The sequence below is a fragment of the Apteryx mantelli genome, chromosome 13 (genome assembly GCF_036417845.1).
Source record: "Apteryx mantelli isolate bAptMan1 chromosome 13, bAptMan1.hap1, whole genome shotgun sequence".
NCBI classification, from domain to species: Eukaryota; Metazoa; Chordata; class Aves; order Apterygiformes; family Apterygidae; genus Apteryx; species Apteryx mantelli.
The window spans coordinates 6,535,643-6,555,070 of record NC_089990.1 but is presented as its reverse complement, the minus strand read 5'-3'; the positions used below and the strand labels follow the sequence as shown (position 1 = coordinate 6,555,070).

The 19,428-nt window shown below is 42.6% G+C and overlaps 1 protein-coding gene across 7 annotated transcripts in view; it reads left to right on the top strand.

The window, feature by feature from the left end:
• Positions 1 to 10,908: 10,908 nt before the first annotated feature.
• The window catches only part of MAP7D3 (MAP7 domain containing 3), a 48,072-nt gene continuing 39,552 nt past the window's right edge, over positions 10,909 to 19,428 (top strand). For all 7 annotated transcript variants that reach the window (XM_067304063.1, XM_067304061.1, XM_067304064.1 and 4 more), the window contains exon 1: positions 10,909 to 11,035. In XM_067304063.1, coding sequence (XP_067160164.1) covers positions 10,954 to 11,035 — 82 coding nt within the window. In that variant the 5' untranslated portion in view covers positions 10,909 to 10,953. The remainder of the gene's footprint in view (positions 11,036 to 19,428) is intronic.

The following is a 19,428-nucleotide window of genomic DNA, read 5'->3' as shown; positions in this document are numbered from 1 at the left end:
ATTACATTTCATTGCAGCCTTTTTGAGCTGTTACTCTATCCCCAGGCTAACATATCTCCCATGCTCGCGTGCAAAGGAGAGAGAGACAGCCTAGTGGCCTGGGCCCAAAAATGTTATGACTTATTAATTTAGCAACACATTTTATTCACTGCTGGCAGCATTGGCTGAAGAGCAAAATAAGGAAGCAAGATTCAATCCTGACTCTGTTTCAAAATAAAGGAAACAAACCCATCAATAGTAGTCGTGCACAGTCATGCTAAGAGCAACCATAGACCCCAGGGCTGGACATTGATGGAAATAAATGGAAATAGATTATACTATATCTGTCCTGTCTTCCTCCTGGTCCCACTCCAGCAGAGCACTGTGCTGTTTGACTGGATTGTATATAGGTTCCTGTACTACACTCATCACTGTAATATCTGAAAGCTACTTGTGCTAGGCTTGACTTTCTTAGCTGAGCTATACAGGTATTCAGAGTACACAAAACACCTGGGGTTTTCACAATAAGTTTAGAATAAATGAAGATTTTCCTTGAATTCGTGGAAAGGGTCTGTGTGTTTGGAACATAAAGTCCTGGATTATTTCACTTATGTAGCATTTTTGGTCTACAGCTGAGTGTTCTGGTGTATATTGAAGCATACACTCATTACAATATGTAGTAGAAAGATTATAATACTTAGAAGGTAGATAGGGTTTTATAAGTTCAAAGCACTGTATAACCGCTAACTAATTGAGGTTCATAGCATTGCTTTTAAGTAGATAAGGAATTGCCACTAAAAAGTAAATAGCAGCCAACACTTATTACCCTGAGGTCTGAACTACAGTATCTATTTTTCCAGGTGTGGGCTAGCAAAATAATTGAGTTTGCTCAGATGTCACTGTGCAGTAAAACTGCTAAATGACAGTATTTAAATGGAAATTTTAAATGGAAACCCCCCACCCTCGTACATTGTTCCACCCACTCGCCAGCAAAAGTTGCACAGCCGAAGCGCTGCTATTGCAAGGTATGTCACAACTTCTTTCCACGGGAGTTGAGCAGCCCTGATACTGGCTTGAGTCAGCGAGGCGCGGGCTGCCTGAAAATCATGCCCCCGGGAATCCCCTGCAAACAGGCAGCGCTGCAAGCCCGGTAGGCTGCACGGGTTGCTCGCGTGCTAAGAAGAATAACCAGTAGGTCTGGCGGAGTGAAAGCGCTGCACACTCAGATCTGCCGGAGCACTAGGCACTTCTTTCTTTTTCATTTCCTGCAGCGGAGCAAGCTTCAAAGGGCCTCTCTGTGAGCTGCCTGCTTTGATCCAGTGCTAAAAGGCCTTGAAGCAGGGAATCTCGCAGACCAAAGCAGGCCCTGCCTCACCACAGTAGGGTAAAGGAGAATCCTCAGACATTTTCAAATTTCTCTCCATTTTCCTTCTTCACTGGGTAAACCATGCAACCTCAACAACACACTTGCAGCAGAGTTTATATGCATATGGGTATTATCGCACGGCATTCACAGTAATTTATACAAGGCCACTTACCGCAGAAGGATTTCAAACCACTTAGGGCTCACCACTGTTGACTTGAGCCAGAAATTTTCACACATGAAAGCAGAAGTCTTGGCAAATAAACTAGCAGAAACTGTATTAGCAACTCCATGACCTGTGCTAGTAGCAGTCATACCGAAAGCTCTTACCACCCAGAAGACAAGAGCCCTAAAGGTTTCCATTGGCAGTGTACAAGGGTTGGAGAATACCAGAATTGAAGAGTTTGCTCTGAAAGCTCACTAGAGCACGTGCTCATCTGCTTTACTGAGCTCGTTTCATCGGCTGCTGAGTGTTCGGATGGATGGTTGGCGGCTGATGCCGCCCATGACAGTGAGCATATGGGAGAGAACAACGGTGGATACTCTGAAGGGTTCTTCTGGAGTTAATGTCATTTACATGGTCCCCTGTGCCATTTCATGTTTCTAAAGAATTTCCGCACGCTGTTCCTATGTCTCATTTATTTCAGAAAGATTTAAATGCCTTGCTGGTTTGGCACTTAAATTTCCAGAAGAAATCAATCTGGCTGTCCTTGGCAAAATGTAAATAAATGCAAAGCTAGAAAGTAACAGACTGGACAGAGTGGATTACCTGGGGGGCTCCAATCCTGCATGGTGCTGAAACCATTGCCTACAGCACTGGTTTACTCATCATGATGCCCTTACCTGATATTTTACATTCACGTGCCATGAAGAAGTCAGCCAGTGCTCATTACAGACAGCTACCCTAGAGGCCTGATTGCAGAGTATGCCACTGGTTATATTAGAGGAGGGTGTGACAACTGATTGCTTGTGCATGCAAAACGTAACTGGGATATTTTCAGCATTTGCATGGTTTGGATCGCTCACCTAGCAAACCCTAGTTACAGTAGAAAGCTTCACAGATGTTACCCTCACACGGTCCATTCAGGGACATCTTGTTGCCTGCCTGTTAAGAGCTGGTCATTTTATAATATTAATTTTGATTAATGAACTTCCTTTTTTGTGAATGGACCATGTGTCCTCTCTGTGGTGGAAAGCCTACTTCAAGATTCACAATTCTGTAGCAGCTCACAGCAGTATTTTGAAAATGTGTTCTGCTGGGAAAACTCTGCATTCACATTCCCCAGAGCACAGTGATTCCTCAGAAAAAACGGCAAAGCACTCCCTGCTATTATTGCTTCGAAGCCGAAATGCTTTCTTTACATTTTAATCTTGAAGACTTACCAAAACTGAAGTTAAAACCAGATGTGAAGCCAAAGGAATCATGGGATGGCTAACTTTTGGGAGAGAGACAATTAGAAAATGCTCAAGGAGAAACATCTGGCCTTTCTCTTCCAGCTCCATACCACCATTCAGATCCTTAAGTGAAGAGTAATCCAAACGGGAAAGCATGAAACCTGCTTATGACGGATACTAATGATTCGTTATGGCTGCCCCTGCAATGCAGTCCACAGTTTCAAGAGTAAATGGCAATTCTGTAGGAATGAATTCTCAAAACAATCCTACCAGGCAGGGAAATCAGCCACAGATGGGCTGACGCTTGTGTTTTAAAGCTCTCTTGGCTCCAAACCTAGCTGCTTACCACTCCTTCTAGAATCTGAGGTCCTGATGTCCTCAGTAGCACAGCTTTTGCTGGGCTACAGTGTTTACTAACTGCTGTCTGATGAGTCCAAATCTGACTTTTGAATTAAATTTGGGGGGAAAAATTGTGTAAAAAGGGAGTTTTGTTTGTGTAAAATGAGCATGGGTCTCACCAAAATCTGATCCTTCATCTCTCACTTTGTGTGCATGGATGTGTGGGTGCAGGGAGCCAGAGGAAATATGTGATAGAAGTTATAAAAGCTCCTAGATGCCCCTAAAGTATTTTTAAGCTATTGCACAAGTAACAATACAGACAGACTTAAATTCTAACACAAGGGATCTATTTTACATAGAGAGAAAGACACTTGTGTGGAATACGCTCACAAAGAAGCTTCTTTAGGCAAAACAAACAAACACTAGAGTCATTTATCTCCTTGCCCTCTTTTTAGGCTGCAATACAGGAGCTTCACAGTGTTACAGCCTAAAACTGTGGAAGAGGCTTCCCTCTGTCCTTGCTGAGTTCATCTGCAGGATCCTGCTTCAGCCTGCTCAGCTGGTTGGGAGTAGAGGGCCCATTTCATGTGAGGACAAGGTAGGGTCTATGGAAAAGCAGCCCATGAGACCTGGGTCTTTCCAAACCATGTAAGAAGCTATTGGGAATTGCCAAAGCAGCAAACTCCAAGCCAAAACAGGAAGGAACACTGTAGATTTCAGTAACAGCTATACCACTTAAGCTTCTCTAAATGTTTTTCTTACAAAGAGGAACTCCTCTATGTTCGCCTAAGTGTTTCAGCATGAAATTGCTCTTTAAAAACTCACTAAAGGGACCTATGAGCTAAATTCTTTCTTGATACAGCGAAATAGGACCCATAGCTTTTATCCTCATATTGAACTAGATTAGGTTGGATTAATTGAATGGGAAGAGGCAGGTTCAGCAACAGAATAAACAGATTGTAGCTCCCATACAAGGAAGAGAACCACAGCTTCTTGACACTACGACTGCAGCCAGTGCCTATCTGTGCCAGACACACACATGGTCTTTTACTGTGTAGACCTAGCAGCATCTATATCATACCAGGAGCATCTCTGGCCTCTGCAGAAAGTAAAGGAAATTGGATACTTATGCAGTCATCCTAAAAACACCTGGCTAGTGCCCACTCCCATGCATAGTGGAAGGGTCTCCTTACAAGCTGCAGGAAGTCAAAATTTGGATTAAAGTAATTCCAGCTGTTAACTGCATTAATAAAATCATTATTGCACTTTTAAGGTCTGGCAGATTGCTGCTGTTGCTGCTGAAAAACTGGTTATTTCCTGCTTTTCGCCTTTGTCAGTGGGGTAGTTTAACAGCCATTAGCAGTGTTCTCTCTGGCCGGAGTTCACTTTCCTTTGGCATGGGAACGGCCAGGCAAAAGGCTGCACATTGTATGCACTGAAGCCGCACAGGGTATAAAGACAATGCAGCAAGGTTATTAAGTGTAAGTGTGCCAAGAAATCTTGGAGGAGAAGGTGGCAATATGAAGCAAAAGGCCTACATGGAGCTCGGAAAACAGGAGTTGTTCCTAACAGATCTTCTTCTTAGAGTAGATGGAGACTATCTGACCTCCAAGCAACCATCTTAAACCAACTTAGGAAAGCAAAGATTTCAGTTACAACTTCCATTCCTGCACTAAGAACCTTCCTCATCCTCGCTACAATGTGCTCTTTATTTTTGCTGCTTTTCCAAAAGCAGTGAGGCTGTTATTAGGGACTCTCCTCTGCTTTGCCAAGAAGCTTCGCACATAATGCAAAATGGCATGACTGTCTGTTCTCCTTTTTCCTCCAAGGAGACTTATTTGAAAACCGATCTTTCAAAAGAAGTCACCTTTGAGCTCTTTGAGGGAAAAATGTCTGAGCAGCATCAAGTTCCTGAGAAATAGTATTTTCATGCTCAGATAACTGAAAAATTATTCTGCATTCTCAAATTTCCCATGCTCAGTTTAGGCAGGGAACAATCAGAAGGATTTTCAGATCATTACATAGACTTGAGTAAAGTTATATGCTAATCAGAAAAGAGTCTTCAGAAAATGTCCTCTCAGTCAGGTGTGCAGCACTGTTAGCATAATACTATATCTCTTCACAAAGGTGTTTTATCTCAGCACCACTTGGAACAATACAATATTCATAAAAAGCCACTGCTGGAATATATTATCTCATCAGCACACAATGATAAGATTAAATTGTTTGGTATTAGGAGTGATAAGGATTACTGTATCAGTGTTTAGTTTGTTGGACTTGTATTACTTAGTGCCATTGACAGTAATCACATCAAAATTCTGGATAATTTAGCAATGATTCAATAATAATTACCAGATTGTGCTGTACGGCAAAGGGAAATGCTGGAATCCAAGCAGCCAATGCAGCATTTGTACAATGAGTCAGTGTGATGGGATTTGTACCTTCAGAAAATTGATTAAGCTGATTCACCTTAATCTTTTTTTTTTTTTTTTGGGGGGGGAGGGAAGGGGAGAGATGCACCACATCAAATCAGAGCAGGACCAGGCAGAAGCAAATACTAGAAAGCTACTTTCAAAACTAGCCAGCTACTCTACAAATCTCACAACAAATTTTGGCTTTGATTTAGGCTCTTTGGGGCTGGGAATAACTTACTGTTGCCTCTGTTTAGCCACTGGGCACTGTGGAAATACAAATAACTAGTGATGACAACATTAGACATTTACACATGCAGTGAGCGCTTAAATACAAAGCACCTCAGTCTAGATACACAGATGCAGCTTTTACACAGGCTGTTCAGGCAGTCACTTTTGCAAATCTGGCCAAAGAGCTTAATTTTTATTATTTACCATTACTTGTTTACCATCTTCAATGTGCTCAATGTACCACACACACACAAATACTGTCATTGTTTCAACCTCAAAGAGCTTCTGCTTATATGAAGGAAAGCTGTAGAACAAGTAAGTAGATACATAAACACTGAAAAGACGACATATGGCGAGAACAGACTTTTATTTCCCTTATTTTGCTCCCAGGATTAACTAAAATTTGGATGTTATGGAGAATATGTAGGCTAAGGTAAAATATAGGCGTTATTCTATTAAATGAGAACAGGTGGGACATTCCATGCATCGGATTGCAGACAGGAAAGAAGTTGAGCTTTTTCCACATGGATTACATTACGACACACGTATCACACATCCAGCGTTTGCAATTGCTTGTTCTTTCTGACTTTTCTCCTTTCATACATATTGGACTTCTGTCCTTATAAAAACTATTATACAGCAAAGGAGGAACTAAGATACGCACTGGTGTCATGCACTGAAGCAGCAAACCTTTCCTGCCAGCTACCCAAGGTCACGTGTTGCCTTCCCTCAAACTCATTTATCTTTTGACACCACTTAGTATGCTCTATCTAAATTTAGAAGGCAATTTTGCAATCCTTGCACTGAATAATATGTTTTGGCCAACAGTCCCAAAAATCACCAGCAAGAATCGTCGAATCACATAAACACAGAGCTGGAAGAGACTTCAAGGGGTCAGGCACTCGCTTCCCCTGCCCTGTGATCAGACACTCGGATCAGCCACACATCTCCAGTGCTCCAGAAGTCTTAGGTGTCCACTTAAGTCAGAGCAAGCAGATTATCACCCTTAAATTGTCTCTTCTTTAAGCTAAAAAAATCCCAGTTCTTCAACCATTCCTCATTAATCTTCTCATTATTCTTGTTGCTTTCCTTTGGACCCTCTCCAGTTGGGTGATATCTTCAAGTGCAGTGCCTTAACAGTGGTCCCGCTCGTGCCTTATCCCTGCAGAGCTGAGTGGAAGGATTGCTCTACGGCTCACAGGCTCCCCTTCTGCTCATGCTTTCAGGAAGGGTGCTTCCCTTTCACCATACCATGACACTGTTGACTCATGCTCAGCTGGTAACATCCCAGATTATTTTTCTGCTGTACCTGCTACACAGCAAGCTGTTCTCTGCCCTGCAGTTCTGCAGCTAATTACCCAATCTAGATGTTTTATCTTGCACTGGTCCCTATTTCTCTTCATTTAGATTTTTTTCAGGATTATAACTCTAGTTTGTCAAGACCATTTCGAATTCTATGCTTGTCCTCTAACATATCAGCAGTGCTTACAAATGGAATAGGGATGCTTTTCCATTCCCCCATTATATGTATAATTAATAAAAATACTAGACCAAGGACAAACTAAGGGCTTGATTCTGCATCTCTTGCATTAAGCAATATTGTTTGATAACTTTACATCTAAGGAATTATTCACCCAGATAAATACAAGCCAGTTTGAGCCAAGACTGAAAAATGAGGCCCTTAGAGTGTAGATGTATTAGTAACACAGACTGTTCCTGGTACTTGTCCCAGCAGGAGAGTAATAAACAAGAATGTGCAGTTAAAGCCCATTTGGAAAGAAGGTTGGATGGCTACAGCAATTTTCATGCTACCAATTTTCTTGCCGTCGGCCATGGCAGTTACATTCACCACAGGAAACCCACTGTAATCTGTCACAATATACGTTTTGCGCTTTTGGATTTAGACCATTTTGAAATATTCTTTTTTATTTTTTCAAAATCCTCTGTACAGATATAAATATATAGATGCATCTAATTTCCCTGGTTTCTTATTTTAGCCCTAACGCATTAAGATTCCTACACAAATGAAGTTGAATACACATGAACATTTTATTGTTAGGTACTTCAGAGATCAAAGCAGTTAAGGTCTACAGCTTCACAGAAAATTTAGGGATTGGGTTTTTTTTTTTAACTAGAACATAAAAACCGCTATACCAGATCACAAATTGAGGTCCAGTCAGCATAATATCTAACAGCATGTAACATTAGATACTTTGGGAAAAGGGGTAAGAAAAAGACCATGGGTAGGTGTTTCTTCCTATAGCATGTCCTCCTCAGATATACCAGTGGCTTACGTATTTTCTGAGCTGGCATTTTCTGCACCTGGATCACCCTTAACGTGCTTCTAGTTGACTAATTTTGGCTGAATCATTGGAACATTTTGATATTTCTTAGACCAAAATGCATAGTATAAAACCCCTAGAATCTCAAATTACATCAAGTGGCATGGCTCTATTGACTTTCATCTCATAATGACAATATGCACCAGTTAATGATTTGGCCCAAAACATTTCTGAAAGATTTGTCAGAAAATACCACATGAAAACTAGAAGGACAGAAAGAGTGACTGCAAAATTAAATTACTCATTTTTCTCCAGGGACAATGCAAAAAAGGACAGTCTTTAAAGGATTAGATTAAATCAGCTATTGCAATCAAATCTGCAAATGCAGCAAAATTGAAAGATGATTGCCAGTGCTACTGAAGCCATGCAAGGTCAAAATTTTAATGAAGTTCTACTAAAAATGATTGAACTGAAAATCTGAGAAACAAGGTTATATCAGAAATAAGATGGAAGCTACAGTATGATTGCTGAAATATTAGCTCAAACATTCTTAAACTGCTCATTAGAAAAAAAGATGTTTTTCACCTTAGGGCAGATTTTCTTAGCTAAATTCCTGTGTGCCTAGAGATGAAAGTTATGTACCTCAAGCAGCATGTATACATATGGAGAGCACGGGGGGACAACGTCCCACTTCTACCTCAGGAGTCCTTTTCTCTCTCCCGGATTTCAGTGTGCTTGGCCTTTCTGCTTTAAGTATGCAGCCTCCATATAAAGTCAAACATGTGGAACACTCCGTTTATTTCCCTCCTTGCAATTTGTATCTTCTACTCTGAAGCTTCGCATATGCAGGAAACCAGACATGCTAAACTGGAAGCACTGAGGCCCCTTGTATATACGTCTATCGAAATGGAAAGAACGTAAAATACCATCTCATTTGAAAATTCATTTTGGCTGACCATGCCATTTGCAAGCATTCCTTTCAGCAGAGCGATTCCTCCCAGGCTAATTTTCTCATTTTCTCAGAGGAAAAAAAAGGATAAATGGACGTTGCTCCCCTTTTATTGCCCCGTGCGTTAAAGAAATTCCTTAACTGAAGGGGACATATATGTAACCTAATCACATTCGAAGGCACCCAAACCTTCACAAGTACTCTATTTATAGACATTATGGAAAGTATAGTCTCATAACAGCACATTACCTATGGATCTTGCAAAAACATAAAAATTATATTCTATCACGTAGTCTGACCATTTTTGTCATGTAATCTGACCATATCTATAGTAATTTATGTGGTACAGCACCAACAGAAAATGTTTCGGATACATTTCAAAATAGCTGTTGCTGAAAGGCAGTGGAAAAAAAATACAATGATACAGAATTAGGAGTCAAGAAATCTGGGTTGGTTTTTTTGCTCTGCTGCTTTGTTAATGACTGGTAACCACAGCCTTTGATTTCAGTGACTCAGTTTTCTCACCTGTACAATGAAGGTAATGCACCTAATTATCCCTCCGCGGAAAGGTGAAGTTTAATTTCAGCATGTGTGTAAAGCACATTGAGATTGCCAAGTGGAAGCGCTGTGTAAATGCGAGATATTATTACTACACATTATTAGCGCAGACTTGGGAAATTTGGCACGGATTGTTTTGTTCTTTTTTTCCCTTTAGCTGCCCCTTTGTTTTAAATAACAACAATAAGTGGCATTCTGTAACACCAAGAGGAAACGAGAGACGAAGGACTCCCTGAACACACATGCTAAAGTGGGGAAAGCCAATACAACAAACAAGAAACAAAGAACAGGGCAAGTCCGTGGTCACAATTTTCAAGCTAAAATGGAGCCTTGCTCCAAAATTTCCCAGGGTTCCTTTACACTTTTGTGAGATGCTGCGTGAGCTAATTGCTACTTTTTCCACATTCTTCCCACTTACGGGACAATTCTGTGGCTCTCAGACAGGTAAAGGCCCCTTCGTGATTTCGAAGGGAGTTTTCCGCCCAAGGCCCAAAGCACCTATCCTTTAATAAGGCCACTGACACCGTTTTATCCTCACTCTTCCCAGAGTGTAAGCCTAGAGGCGAGATGAGAACAGACTATTCCAGAAGTCACTGATAAGCAAACCAGCAAAATAACGAACAAGTGGCAAATCCAAAGTGTCACAGAACATGATACGTGGGAATTCATTCAACGCTTTTTGAGTAATCTTTTTTCCCAGGATGGCTCGCTCACCTCGCCCATACCCTGTTACGCTTTCGGGAACACGTACGAACAGCGGTTTTGTGCAGAAACAGCCATTTCCAAGCCCTGACAGCGTGCAGAAGTGGCCAGGGGTGCTCGAAGCAGGCCTTGCATCCCAGCGTCGCCTCCAGCCAGCGAGCACTTGCTTACCCAGCGGCTGTAACCCACATCGCACATTTGCGGCTGCTGATTTCTTGTCAGCTCAGCAAATCTAAATTTTTGCAGGACTGGTAAAACCCAAGACGCGTGCCGCCTGCGGACCGCAGGGCAAGCGGGCCTAGCCGGCGGGCAGCAGCGCACCCTGCCCCGCTGAGGGAGCTTTTCGCAGCTTCAGGCAAGGTAACTCCATTTAACTACCCAGCTATCACTTAACCCTGACCCCGACCCCCCCACCCCCCAACGGCCCCGGGCGCTGCCGCCGAGGCCCCCTCAGGGCTGGGGCCGCCCCGGGGCGCGCGACCGCCCCTCCCCTCCCAACGGCCGCCCGCGGCGGCACTGCGCGGGGCGGGCGCCGGGCGGCGCGGCCTGCTCTGCTCTGCTCTGCTCTGCTGCGCTCTGCTGTGGCGCGGCGCGGCGCGGCGCGGCGCTGCCCTCCCCCGCGGCGGCGCTGGCGGGCGGCGCTGGCGGGCGGCGCGGAGCCTGCGCACTGCGGAGCCTGCGCACTGCGCCTCCCGCGTCCCCCTGCCGCCCGGCCGCCAGTCGTCGCGCGGCCCGGCGCTGAAGATGGCGGAGGGCGGCGGCGGCGCGGCCCCCCCCTCCTCCTCCTCTTCCTCCTCCTCCTTGAAGGGGCTGCGGGAGCAGATGGGTGAGAGCCGGCAGCGCGGCCCCGGGGGGGAGGGAGGAGAGGGGCGGGGGGGCGGCGGCCTCGGGGACCCCCGCGGCGCGGCGCGGCCGCCCGGCTTGGCCCGGCCCGGCCCGGCCCCCCGGCGCTGCCCTCGGTCTCCTTCCCCCTCCGCCGCCGCGGCCCTTTCCCGCCGGCCCGGCTTGGCGGGGCAAGCGGGAGCAGGGAGGGAGGCCGGGGCGAGGAAGAGGAGCGCCGCCCGCCTTCCTCGCGGCGCTGCCCGAGCCCCCGGCCCCCGCCCGGCGACCTCCGGCGGGTCGCGGGCAGGGGCAGGGGCAGAGGCGGCCGCGGGGCTGCTTCGCCGAGGGAATCGCCCATGTTTCCTGCCCCCTTCGAGATCCGGGCTTCGCTCCGCGGTGGCTCCTGCACGCCGGCTCGCCGCTGCTGCAGATGTTTTGTCCAGGTGTTACGTCCCCCAGCACCTAAGCACAGCACGGGACAGTCCGCATCACTGTTTCCTAATCAAAACCTTTTTTTTTCCCTTTCATTTTTTCCCCCTTTTTGAATCAGTATCGTCAGAGGGTTAAAGAAACTTAAATATAGCTCTGCACTGCTTTGGTCTTGTCCTCGAGTGTGTTTATGTATCTGTTTATACTCAAGATGCTTAATAATATCGCACTCTGTGAAATGAGTGTTGTGCAGGTACAAAGCATGCTCCGAGGTGATTTCGTGGCACAGCTGCACACATTAGCTTTGTGGGTGAGCCATTATAAAAGATAAACATTTTCTTATCTCCGGCTTGGAAAAATAAGGAAGGAGCATCATAATTTTTGATTTGTTAGTTTGATCTAAACTAACTAACCTGGATGATGTACAAAAACTACTCTGGCAACCTCTCATTTGACTTTTTTCAATGTGTCTGTGTAATTACTTAAAGAAGAGTGCTGGCAAAAGGTCCTGAATCATCAGCTCGTATCTGGCAGGTTTTCTTCCTCAGTGTACTGTGTCAGGAGTATTCTTTAATTATTTCTTTTTTTCCCCTTTCAGAATTAAGACAATCTTAAGTGCTTGGGAAAGCTAATGATCTGCCAGAAGGTACTTCTCACCTGTACAGATCATGTCTATTTGATCACTGTCCTTGCTGCAAGAACTGCTGAATTTTGTGTATTGGATGCTCTTAAACTGGGAGCCCTAAATGTTTCTAAAGGCCTCATGCAGAGGGTACCCCCACTTGCTGACAGCCATCAGCATTTAGGCCAAGAACCAGAGGTGAAAGGTTCCTTGAACCAGGCAGCTCCATCTCCCTTTAGATACGCACATGTTCCAATATGCACATCATCTTAACAACAACAAATACCCTAACTAGATCCTAGAAAGGATAGACCTTGAATTTTTTTTCCCCTGAGGGGGTAGAAGTCACTGAACCAGTGACATAAACTTCAGTTTATGTGGAACGTGTTTCTAGCAGCTACATGTTAGAAGATGAACTCATTGCTGATGTGAATTGAAGCAATAGTGTCTGTGAGTGTACAGGCCACTGCGCTTCTGCTCCTGCCTTCTTGTCAGCAGCATTCCCTCCCTATCTGGAGAAAGCAAGCAATGTTTAGAAATCATCCTCACAATACAGTGGTTAACAGTGGAATTTGCAAGATAATTGCCACTGTATTTGCTGCTGCTTGGCAAAGTTGTGAACAGCAACCAAGTCTGATACTGCAGCTGTTTGGAGAAGATCTGTAAAAAAGACCATGAGGAACCTCGTTCTGTCCCACGCTGCTGCTTTTTGGCAGGTTTGGAGGTGTGGGCAGAAGGGCATAACTCTTTCTAAGCTCTGTTGACTGAGTAGCGAGTTTCTAATTTGTAACATTTCTTCTAGCCAGAATAGTTATCCCCCATTTCTGCTGGTCTGTGGGCGATTATGTACTTTACCATCCTTGTCAATCTGGAGCATAGACCTCTATGAAAAGCAGAATATAGTGCCACAAGCAGCATCAGTCCTTTGACCATGAACTTCTAGCTGGGAATCTCACGTTTAAGCGTGATGAATAAAGATGGGCAGCGTCTTGCTGAAAAAACCTGGATCCTTCTGCTAGTCAGGATTGGAGATACATACATGTTCCTTTTCTAGGTCCTTAATACAAGACACTACTGGATTCTTGCTCCCTGCTTCCACTTGCTGTTAGCAGCCTTTTGGTACTGGTTTGGTCTTCGGCTTGTTGAGCTTGATAATTGTTTTAGGCCTTGAAAACGTAGAACCCCATAATGCCAGTTGTTACTAACTTCCATATCAATATGGTAAGTTTAAGGAAAATCTTTTTCTTGCCAATTCAGGCTAATACTGAGGGAAGGAAAAGGTGTTTCTCTTTCTGTGAGTATCAACTGTAATTAAGATTTTGCAGGCCAAATCATGCCTGCAGTGTCAGTTCTACAATTCCTTTGCATTAATTTTCTGTCCTTACATGCTTGTCCAATCTTACTTGCTTTAGGTAGGCAACAAAAAGCAGAAAGCTTGTGCAGTTAGAATCTAGTTAACACTTCTATTGGTGATGCACGAACAGGAAACTTAAACTAGATGTGAAGTGTGGTTGTACACTGTGAAAGAGCAGTGCATAAATGGCAGTTTCTTATTCCACTGTTGTGCTCCGTGAGTGCTGTTGTCATCCTTCAGAGACAAAGAGGAATTTTCCCTAGTATTTTAATACTGTAAACGCTGCTGAGCTTGTAAAGATTTGAGAAGAGGGGAATAATCAGTTACCTGTGGTTTACCCAGTTAGTGAGGGTTTTTTTCTGAGAGATATGGGTAATCAGAATTTTAAAAATAGTTTAAACTGTTGTAATCTACCTTTATTTTACTGTTTTACCTTCATTTTCACTAAAATACTAAAGTCTTGACCTTCAAAGTATCAGTGATAGTGGATATGTGTTTGCTTTTGCCAGAGCTTGGCTTCACTGTTGCTTGGTTTTCCACAATATGTTGAATCACTGTTGGGAAGTTTGTTCAAAAAATATTAAAACAGTATATATGTTTTTTCCTTTCTGAGACCTACACAATCTTTGCAATCAATCTGTGCAATCTCAGGACACGGAACAAAAATAAAGTGCTGCCTTCCTGTGGCTTTTTCAGCAAATCTAGCTGCAAGCATGATTACCATTACTTCCATAGCAAGGCCCAGTTTGGTTGGAACTTATCTACTAAAAGTAACAGCTTCAGTCAATCTAATTGCTTGTTCCTCCCTGTATAAGTGACACTGTCTGGCTTTGTCTGTCTTGCCTGGGACACAGTTCCTGTGACTTCTTTACCAAGCATGTATGTACAGAATTAGCACTAAAAGAAGGCTGAATAACTAATAGGGAAACTTCATTGCTCAAGCAAGTAGTCAGGAACATACGCTGATTTGTGTGGTCTCTAGGTAATAGTTATCTAATAAAGTCTGACCTAAGAGCACAAGTTAATAGCAAAAAATATGGAAGTACTAGAGAACTCCTTGGCAGGGGCTTGGTGGCAAAGTCGCACAGCAGTAAACTGGAGGGTGAGTGGTGTGTAGCAAATGCGCTTGGGATCCGGGAGCACCTGACTGTTAAACAACTGATGAATTAACTTCTGCATCCAAGTTTCTTCCTGGAAGAAAGAATTTGCTTTTTAATTTGGATTCTGAAAAGCCTCTGGGTTTTACAGAGTGATTGTGACCAGGGGTGGGCTTCAAAACTTGTCTGGGAAGCTGTAAGACAAGGAAGCCATCCCTTTGCCAGGTTCCTAGTAGCATGGAGACACTAGAGTAAAAACATCTTCAGTATTCAGTTGTTCTGCCTTACTTGGTGGTGGTTGCACGAGTGACTCCCACTGCTTCAGTCTGTGGAGCAAAAGTGACCTAGTGGCTGGGGTGTTACTGTCATTCACTAGATCTGGGTTCAGTTTCTTGTTTTGTCAGACTCCCGAGAACTTTGGAGAAGTTCTTTAAGATCTCTCTGTGCTTCAGCTTTTTTCCCTGCAAAGAAGTAGTAGTAATACTGCTTCACAGAGTGCCAAGGTGATAAATGCATAAAACTCTACAGAAACTGGATGTTGTGTAGGCCCCAGTGGTGAGAGAAAACGTTCCCAGGTAAGGCTGAGAACTTAATGTAGTAGTAATGACTATTAGTCTTAATTTCATTCTCTTCTTGTTGGTGGAAATACAGTAGTACACAGTAGAAATAATTTCACACTGATTCACAAAGATGCATGCTACATATTAGGTGCTTAACATTTTGAAGATTACTTCCAGTTGTAAGTGGTTTATAAAAAAGAAGTTCTATTCTAATTTAAAACTTTTAAGTTCTTCAAATTCCTCCAATGCATTCAAGAAAAATATCCTCCTTGCTGTCAAGCACAGAAAAAATCTCAAGTAATACCACATGCAACATATTTTTGGAAACTTCTCATATAGAATGTTGCATTCTCTACATATTCCTTTATGTGTTAAAATTGCAAAACATACATTTGGATTTCATGCTTCAATTCAGATGAAAGTATTAAACAAGTCTTGCAAAGATTGCTAGTATAATGGCAAAAGCCCAGAGATACCGTGGTTTGTACGATCCCTAACTGTACAAAGCCTTAAAATGTGACTTCGATTAAGGACTGCCTCTTCTTTGTGCACTTTTCTTAAAACGTGCCAATCTGTGTTCTTATTGAAAAGTACTGATACTATTGTTAATTCTCACTTCTTAAAAGTGATGAGAGATTGTGGAAGAAATGTACTGGGATACTGTGTGAGAGAGAGGCAGAAATACTCTGAGATAGTCATAATTGCAGAAGTATCTCTGAATACTTATATCTTTAATTAAGCTTCATTAATCAGAGATACCTACAGTCATATTGTGAAAGGATACCCTGACAATTAAAATTCTGAGCATGCAATTTAAATAACTTATCTGAATATGACTTATCAGATGACTTGCGATGTTTTGAAAACAAACCAGAGACTTCAAATTCCTGGTCGACCACAAATGAATTAGAACCATTTAGCTTCTCATTATACAGCTTACAACCAGGTAGTTCTTAACTGATGATATGCTTTTGATATGTTTGCACATGCCTGTCCAATAATGAGAACTGTTCTAGATGTTAGTGATTAACTTGTTAGGAGTGTGGGATTCATGGAAGAAAATCAAATGTTGCTCGATGTGTTTTAATTTGAAAGAGAGAGCCATTAGCTGCCGTGCATAACGCCCCAGTAATCCACAGTATACATGTGTGTTGTTCACAATGTAGAGAAGTGGACATTACCATTTGCTTTTTAAGGAACGCTGGTCTCCTTGCTTGGCATTTGTTTTCTTCTAAATAATTTTCATTTTCCAGTCAGTTTTGAACTTCTGCTTTCCAGGTGAAGGATTCCACAGTTATAGTTGCATTTGAAGAAAATAGTTACCACTAGCAGTGTTCAGAGCAACTAACTCTCTTCCTCATCGTGTTTTCTGTTTTCATAATTCAAAGGGAACTTTTAAAATATTGTTCTTTGAGTACTTACTGACTCTTAATTTATTGACACCTACCGGTGTTTAAATATGCTGACCTCAACCTTGGGAGGCAGCAAAGATACTGTACAGGCCTTTGAACCACCTTTTCTGGGCAAGTGTCTTAAAGCTTCTAAGTGTTAATATCCCTCTCCAAAGTTAGAGATTGGTTACAAGAATAGGAATCTATAGTATATTTAAAGAACATAAATGAATAAATGTGTTCTGTTAAATGTAAAGTTTATCTTCTCTTTAGTTTTGTCGAGATCATTTCTTAAAGAAACACAAGTTTGTGGCATAATGTTGATCAATGATATGTAAGTTGTGTTTTGGACGTTCAAAGCCTTGGATGGTAGTCTCCACACCAAATCAGTTAAGTGTTACCTTCCTCACTTTCAGATTTCTCCGGAAGACTTCTCTGCCATTAGATAATGAATAAGCTGAAGAGGAACTGAGCCTTCAGTTTATTAAACAAAAACATAGTCTCTTAACTCTTTGTTGTCCTCTTCTGCCCTTTTATCCTACTTGTTTTTTTCACCCATCTGTCATTTCTCACTTATCCATTCTTTAAGCTCTTTGGGCAGGGGTCAGTTCTTGATTAGTTCCCTGGGGTCTTGCATTATTTTTAGGGAATGCCTCTTATCAGAAATGCCTCCATTTTTAATTGTTAGATTAAGCATTCAGTTTTAAGAGAATTTAGTTTAATTCCGTTTACATTTTGTACCACTGTGTTCTGCTCTAGCCTGTGCTTTTGCAACATTAAAACACCCTGTTAACCTGCCAGCATCTTCTAGCACTGTAGTGATGCACAGTTGTATTTGAGTGCTGTGTTAGCCTGGAGACTGGTCTCGTGGAGGTAATGCCAATGTAGCCCCTCTTGTTCAGAAGCAGAAACAGTGTTGGGATTAGTTCCGAAGTTGCCATAAGAAATTCATCCAGTGTAAAAGGCAAAAGCAATAGTTTTCACTGCTATCATGTAAAGGAACTATTATCCTTCCATCTAAAAACAGCTCAGAATTGTGCTTCTACAGGGTTTCTCTCAAGTCAGTTGTGACTTGCAGTGCTAGGCTGTGTTACTGGTGGCATTGTTTGGCCTGGGTGTGCTAAACAATAGCCAGCCTGCAAACGAGAGGACAAAAGCGTTCACACGAAAATGCTTCGAACAAGCAAAGGAACCAGACTGCTCGGGAAAGGGGGAAGTCGGGGATAGGAGAAGCTAGCTGATTTCCAGTGTTACAGATAGTGCAACATAAAAGAAATAATACAGTGGGGAAAACAGATGTGAAAGAGAGAACTAGAAGTTTGTCTTGAAGTTTTTGCAGCAGGGTTAATTTAAGGTGCAGGTGTGTGGACAGGAGCGAGTTTAAGGCCCCCTCCATAGCTAGAGGACTAAAGTGGAGGTGGCTGATTTGTGCCTGTTTAGCTTTTGCTGATACTGGAGCTAGAAGTACCAGTGGGAACTAAACTGCTCTGCAGGTCAGACCTGGGACTGCTCTCACATGAGTTAACCCGATCCAGTAAGAGGCACAAAATATGTTACATTTTTTCCAAATTTACTCCAGAAGCCTGATGCACTGGGAAGCATTAGCAGTGAAAGAAAATGATCTGTACAGCAGAGAGGGTACAAATAAGCCTCTACTCTGTGTTTAACCCTTCACCATTTTACCTTTTTTGTTCCCTGTGTAGCCGTTAAAGCTGCGTCTAATTCTGTCAGGTTTGGAGTATTTAATCTGTATACACCTATATGTAAGTGTATAGCTTATGGTGCATAACTCTCAGGTTTCACTGTGAATCCACTTGAGGTAATGTAAGAGTATATTTATCACATAAATTGTTTTCACGTTAGGCCAATGTATTAGGAAATATTGGAGTTTCCACTATGCAGAAATAGGTAAATACTGATCTCTGTTACAATTATGGAGGTTCAGAAGGTACTTTTAGTCATAGTTTATTGCATCAGCATTAAAGTCAGTGTCTAATATTTCTTTAAAAGAAATCATCCAAGGTGGATGAAAGCAATTTCTGTTTGTTTTGCAGTTGGCAAGAAGAGTTTGTGGTTGCCAACCCACAGAAACTTTGTGCAGAAATATTCTCTTTAGATCAAAAATGCAACCTTAATGTATGCTGATGGAGAATTTTACATAGAGTATAAATATCTTAGTGACTTGCTCTTTCACTGAGAAAGAAAATGAGCATTCCAACCTTTCCAAATCTCTGGCTTCCCTGTAGCTGTGTCTTATAACACTGTGCTTTTAGATAGCAAAGAAACAACAGCAATGCATGACCATTTGCTAAGGAATACAAATGGGCTTGTAAGGCTTGTGTACTCTTTATGTAGGAAGCATTTATTCTAAAGAGAGGTCATTGTGCAGATAAGCTTTGTAAGCACAATGCAATAAAGAGATTAATAACTAATGCCAGATAGAGCAGGGAAATCTGAGTTGCATTAAACCTTGCAGAGAGTGGGGAATATATGAATTGGAGAATTGTCCCCTTTGAAATGCCTTTTTGTACAAATCGTATTATCATATCAAAAGTGACTGGTGAAGGAGTCCTTTCTAAAAAAAGGCCTGGAGAAAACTGGATCATGCTAGATGCAGAGCTTTTTCACTTGACTTCACAAAGGTGAGGAAGAACTGTGGGGGGAAAAACAGAGTGGCAAAGGAGAAACAGAAAGAAACAGAAAGCCAGTGAGTAATTGAGAATAGTGCCTGCCACAGCTCAGTTTCATGTCTTTCAGGTGGTGAGTAATAGCGTACCTTACTAAGAACCCCAAATTGTGAAGCCTAGTCTCTTTCAGAGAAGGGGGTGGATTTAGACTGTTAACTCCTTAACAGCCTCCAGTGCACACGCTACAGGCAGTGCTTCCTACCAGCCTTTCGATGGCTTCTGCAAGAGCTGGTGACACCTCGTCTTCCTCCTTAAGC